The 4,728-nt window shown below is 37.8% G+C and overlaps 1 protein-coding gene across 1 annotated transcript; it reads left to right on the top strand.

The window, feature by feature from the left end:
• Positions 1 to 838: 838 nt before the first annotated feature.
• Positions 839 to 2,205, top strand: LOC134567922 (nucleosome assembly protein 1-like 1). The gene has a single exon (XM_063426073.1). It carries the CDS (start codon positions 949 to 951, stop codon positions 2,095 to 2,097), a length of 1,149 nt encoding a protein of 382 aa, XP_063282143.1. The 5' UTR covers positions 839 to 948; the 3' UTR covers positions 2,098 to 2,205.
• Positions 2,206 to 4,728: the final 2,523 nt, after the last annotated feature.

The raw sequence follows: 4,728 nt of genomic DNA, 5'->3' as shown, positions 1-4,728 counted from the left end.
GTGAGGGGGTTGATTCTGTATTGTAGGGGGTAATGCTGTGTGTGTGTGGAGGGTTATTCTGTATGGTTATGGGGGGTGGTACCATTGTTATATTTATTAAATAATATAGTCCTATAAATCACTCCTGCTTGCTTGCTTGAAAAGAAGGGTGTGTCCCCTCAGAGCGCTATCACCTTGAGCCAGGCATCAAGGGCTCTGGAATAGGTGAGCACGATCTTTTTATTGTATATCTGCTGTATCATACCTGACATACTACACCAGAAGTCTACTGGTTTCCCCACTTCTTTTTCGTTTCATATACCATATTTGAGTGGACAGAAGAGGGGATTTTGTCACTTAGTACACTTCTGCCATACGATCTGAGCCGGTCCTGGAAGGCTCATTCCCATGTGAGTTGGACCATTGGATACCTACAGTCCAATGCATTTATTGTACTCAAACCCATAAAATAAACACAACAATTATGTTTACAAGGATAATACCTATCAATAACTTAATATCAGTAATGATATAATAAGGCATGGCGCTAAATACCTACCAACGAGCCTTTATGAAAATATTTTTATAAAGATCTCTTAAAACTTGATTTTACTTTTTAAGCTCTGCAACATTTAGTGAGCATCTTGGGACCCCAGCTTTTTTCTTAATGTATATAATTTGTTATATTTCCACCAATTTAATAACTATAAATTATATCACCCTGGGTGGTTTATCACCATTGATATGAATAAGTGATAAATATAGAATCACATGTGTAATGTAGAGTGTTGAGAATGTATTTATATGTTAGTACATAATGGACCAACGTGACAACACTCAAACATTTATTTAACTCTTCTCATTTTGCCGCCATCCCTGAAGGGGCGCTTCCCTCCTGTCTCCCGGCACTGCGCGGCGGCGGCGGATCCCTGTCTGCTCGGTGTCCCCGGTGTTTAGAAAAATCCTAAAATGGCAAACATAGACAATAAAGAGCAGGCTGAACTGGACCTACACGACATGGAAGATGTTGAAGAAGTAGAAGAAGAAGAATCTGGGGAGGATGCAAACAGTAAAGCTAGGCAATTGACTGCACAAATGATGCAGAATCCACACATTTTAGCTGCTCTTCAAGAAAGGTTAGATGACCTCGTTGGTACATCAACTGGCTACATTGAAAGCTTGCCTAAAGTAGTTAAGAAACGAGTGAATGCTCTTAAAAATTTGCAAGTTAAGTGTGCCCAAATTGAAGCTAAATTCTATGAAGAAGTGCATGAACTGGAGAGGAAGTATGCTGCTTTATATCAGCCACTTTTTGACAAAAGAAGTGATATCATAAATGCCACATATGAACCCACGGAGGAAGAATGTGAGTGGAAAGTAGACGAAGAGGAGGAGATTTCGGATATGAAAGAGAAGGCAAAACTTGAAGAGGAGAAGAAAGACGAAGAAAAAGAGGACCCAAAAGGAATCCCAGAGTTCTGGCTGACAGTCTTCAAAAACGTTGATCTCTTAAGTGATATGGTTCAGGAACATGACGAGCCAATTCTGAAACATTTGAAAGACATAAAAGTAAAGTTTTCAGAAGCTGGTCAGCCAATGAGTTTCACACTAGAATTTTTCTTTGAGTCCAATGACTTCTTTACAAATGAAGTGCTGACCAAAACATATAAAATGAGGTCCGAGCCTGATGAGTCTGATCCCTTCTCATTTGATGGGCCAGAAATAATGGGATGTACAGGGTGCCAAATTGACTGGAAGAAGGGAAAGAATGTCACTTTAAAAACCATAAAGAAGAAACAAAAGCATAAGGGTCGTGGTACAGTAAGGACTGTTACAAAAACTGTTCCAAATGACTCATTCTTCAACTTCTTCAGCCCACCTGAAGTACCTGAAAATGGAGAGCTGGATGATGATTCCGAAGCCATTCTCACTGCAGACTTTGAAATTGGACATTTCTTACGTGAGCGAATAATTCCCCGATCTGTACTGTATTTTACTGGTGAAGCTATTGAAGATGACGATGATGATTATGATGAAGAAGGGGAAGAAGCTGACGATGAGGATGCTGAAGAGGAGGCAGATGAAGAAAATGACCCAGATTATGAGCCCAAGGTTTAAATGGTGTCTGTAGAGTTCTTGTCTTGGAAAGATCAAAACCCAGCTGAGTGCAAGCAACAATGAAGCAATGTGTATGTGGCCTTGTTATTACCTGCACTGTAATAAATTAAACTCTGCACTTGAAAATAAAGAATTGAAAAAAAAACAAAAAACCTTCCAACATGTAGCAGGTCTTTATCAAGATTTCAGCTTTGCTCTGTGTTTATATATGTCTCTTCTTTTCTGTTTCAATCTCCCCTTCGACCATCTCCACCCACCAGTTCACATTATTATATCATCATTTGTTGTCTTGCATTTCTCTTGTTTGTCTTTTCTCTCTTCTCCTGTCAGTCGACTTTGTGTTTGAACTGTTGTTCTTTTAGATCCTGAGATGTATGATTCTGCAATTCCAGATTTCAGTCAGCACGTGCCCCCTTAGGCTGCAGACACCATTCAATGAACGGGATATGTCTGGAACCCCAGAGGCTACATACCGTGATCCTGATAAAATAGTCCCAAGAGCATCTCATGCCTCTCAAATCACTATGAAGTCCATCTTAAAAATGTGATAAGTTTGAAATCAAGGTCTGCTTGTATTTCCTGAATCATTTATTTAATTAGATATTTTGAGTATTCCCTCTTTTGTTTCAGTGTGATTAGTTATCCAAGCTATGTGGTTTATAGATCTTGTTTTTTGTTTGTTTTGTTTTTTACACATTGAATCCACTTTGAGATTATCATTTTGCGCTTGAGTTAAGGTGATAGAGAAAAATACTTAATTTTTTTAAATTTCCGGTGTCTCTGGAATATCTGGAATATCTGGTATGATTTATTTGCTTTTACCGTTCAAGTGCATTGAGGTGTTTGTTATTTGAAGTCTATTTTTTTTTTCTTTCGTTATGTTCTAAGCAGCCATGGGACCTGTAAATGTCTCTTTCTATAAAAGTGGCATTCCACAATTGGTGCTGCAATTAATGTATACACTGTATACTGATCTCTAGTGGTTTTGTTTCTTCCAACAAAAATCTTAATAAAGAAATAAAAAATATTTGAATCAATTGAAAAAGATAAATGAAAACAGTTCCTTGTTCTGAGCAGTGTTTCTAATGCATAGCAAATGAGAGCAGTTGCGGTGTGATTGGAGATATAATCTGTACATCCCCCAGTTTGCCTGATGTCTATTAATACAATGTGTTAGAAGTTGTGGTCTGTCATTCCCCAAGCTTTCTATTATCAGGTTGGCACAGTGAGATCGAGGTGTGTTACTGTGTTCAGTATTTATACTACTTTTAATATGACAATGTTTGCTCTAACATTTACCCAATTGACAATGTGTATTAAAGTGATTATATTATTTCCTAATATTTTGAGGAACCCATCATCAGTCAAAACAGATGAAGGTTTATTGATAGAATTGCCATTAACATTAATGCAATCCAGTGTTATAAGTTTTAGAACTGCAGTAAGCAAAATGGATGACTTAAATCCAGACTTAATGGTTCACTGCAACCCATTGTAGTTGTTTTGGCACAATCATGCCCAAATGCTGCAGTGTGCACTTCTATGTGGTGTCGGAGCTAATATAAAGAGGTCCCTGGTGCAAGAATTGTTTTGGGCCTTACTTTCGCAAGGGTGGCCAAAACATAGATCCCCTTCTGTCATACAACTCCACAATGCTTTACCAACCGGGGATCTACAATTCACCCAACTGTGCAGGGTTGTATGAAACAATAGGCAGTGATTGTATGTTTTAATATATTTTCTTTATTCTGATGTTTGTATCATTAGTGAAAGTGCAGTTTTTGTGTGAAAAATGCAAAAAAAAAAACAACAACAAGAAATGAACACTAAATTTGGCCATAGTTTGTGACTAAGTGGCTACCAAAATATACTGAATATACCTCATTCTGAATTTCCTTGGTTGTCTTTTTTTGCAAATGATATGCCATAATGTGTTCTTATCCCTGGGCAGCCATATGGTCTCAAAGGCAACATAGACACAGAAAACAAATCTGGCAAAGTGAAATTGGCAAGCCCACACAAATATGAGGGTTTTAGAGCAGTAAAATGAATATTGACGTTGATATCATTAGTGAAAGTGCAGTTTTAGTATGAAAAATGCAAAAAATAAATATGAATACTAAATTTGGCCAGGGTTTGTGACTACGTGAACGACTAGACAGACCCCATTTTTAATAGCCTGGGTTGTCTAATGTTGCAAATAGTAGGCCATAAAAGGGTTACTTTTTGTTTCTGGGATACCAGATGGTCTAAAAATCTAAAGGCAAATTTTATTGTGTAAAAACGGAAAAGGGGAATATGCTATATTTGACCCTGTTACTTTCTAAAATCCCATAAAAAAGGGGGTTACTATTGTACTCATTAGACATCTCTGAACACAAATGTGTTTATTGCAGTGAAAGCTAACGGTATTATGACATTCACAGTCAGTGGTGTATTTTGAAAGCATGCTGCCCTAGGCATGACAGATCTCGGGCACCCCCTAATAAATGTACCCGCATTTTGACGCACAGACACACACTCACAGACCAGTATACACTCTCAGATACACTGACATATACACACACATACACTCACTGATTTGACAAAATCTGACAGACACATACAATCCTTCAGACACACACAAACAGA

Source organism: Pelobates fuscus, chromosome 7, assembly GCF_036172605.1.
Source record: "Pelobates fuscus isolate aPelFus1 chromosome 7, aPelFus1.pri, whole genome shotgun sequence".
In the NCBI taxonomy this organism is placed as follows: Eukaryota; Metazoa; Chordata; class Amphibia; order Anura; family Pelobatidae; genus Pelobates; species Pelobates fuscus.
This window is presented reverse-complemented; position numbering and strand designations above follow the sequence as displayed.

Bases quoted from the DNA above. Each gene is read 5' to 3' on its own strand.
- LOC134567922 (XM_063426073.1), top strand. From the start codon at position 949: ATGGCAAACATAGACAATAAAGAGCAGGCTGAACTGGACCTACACGAC.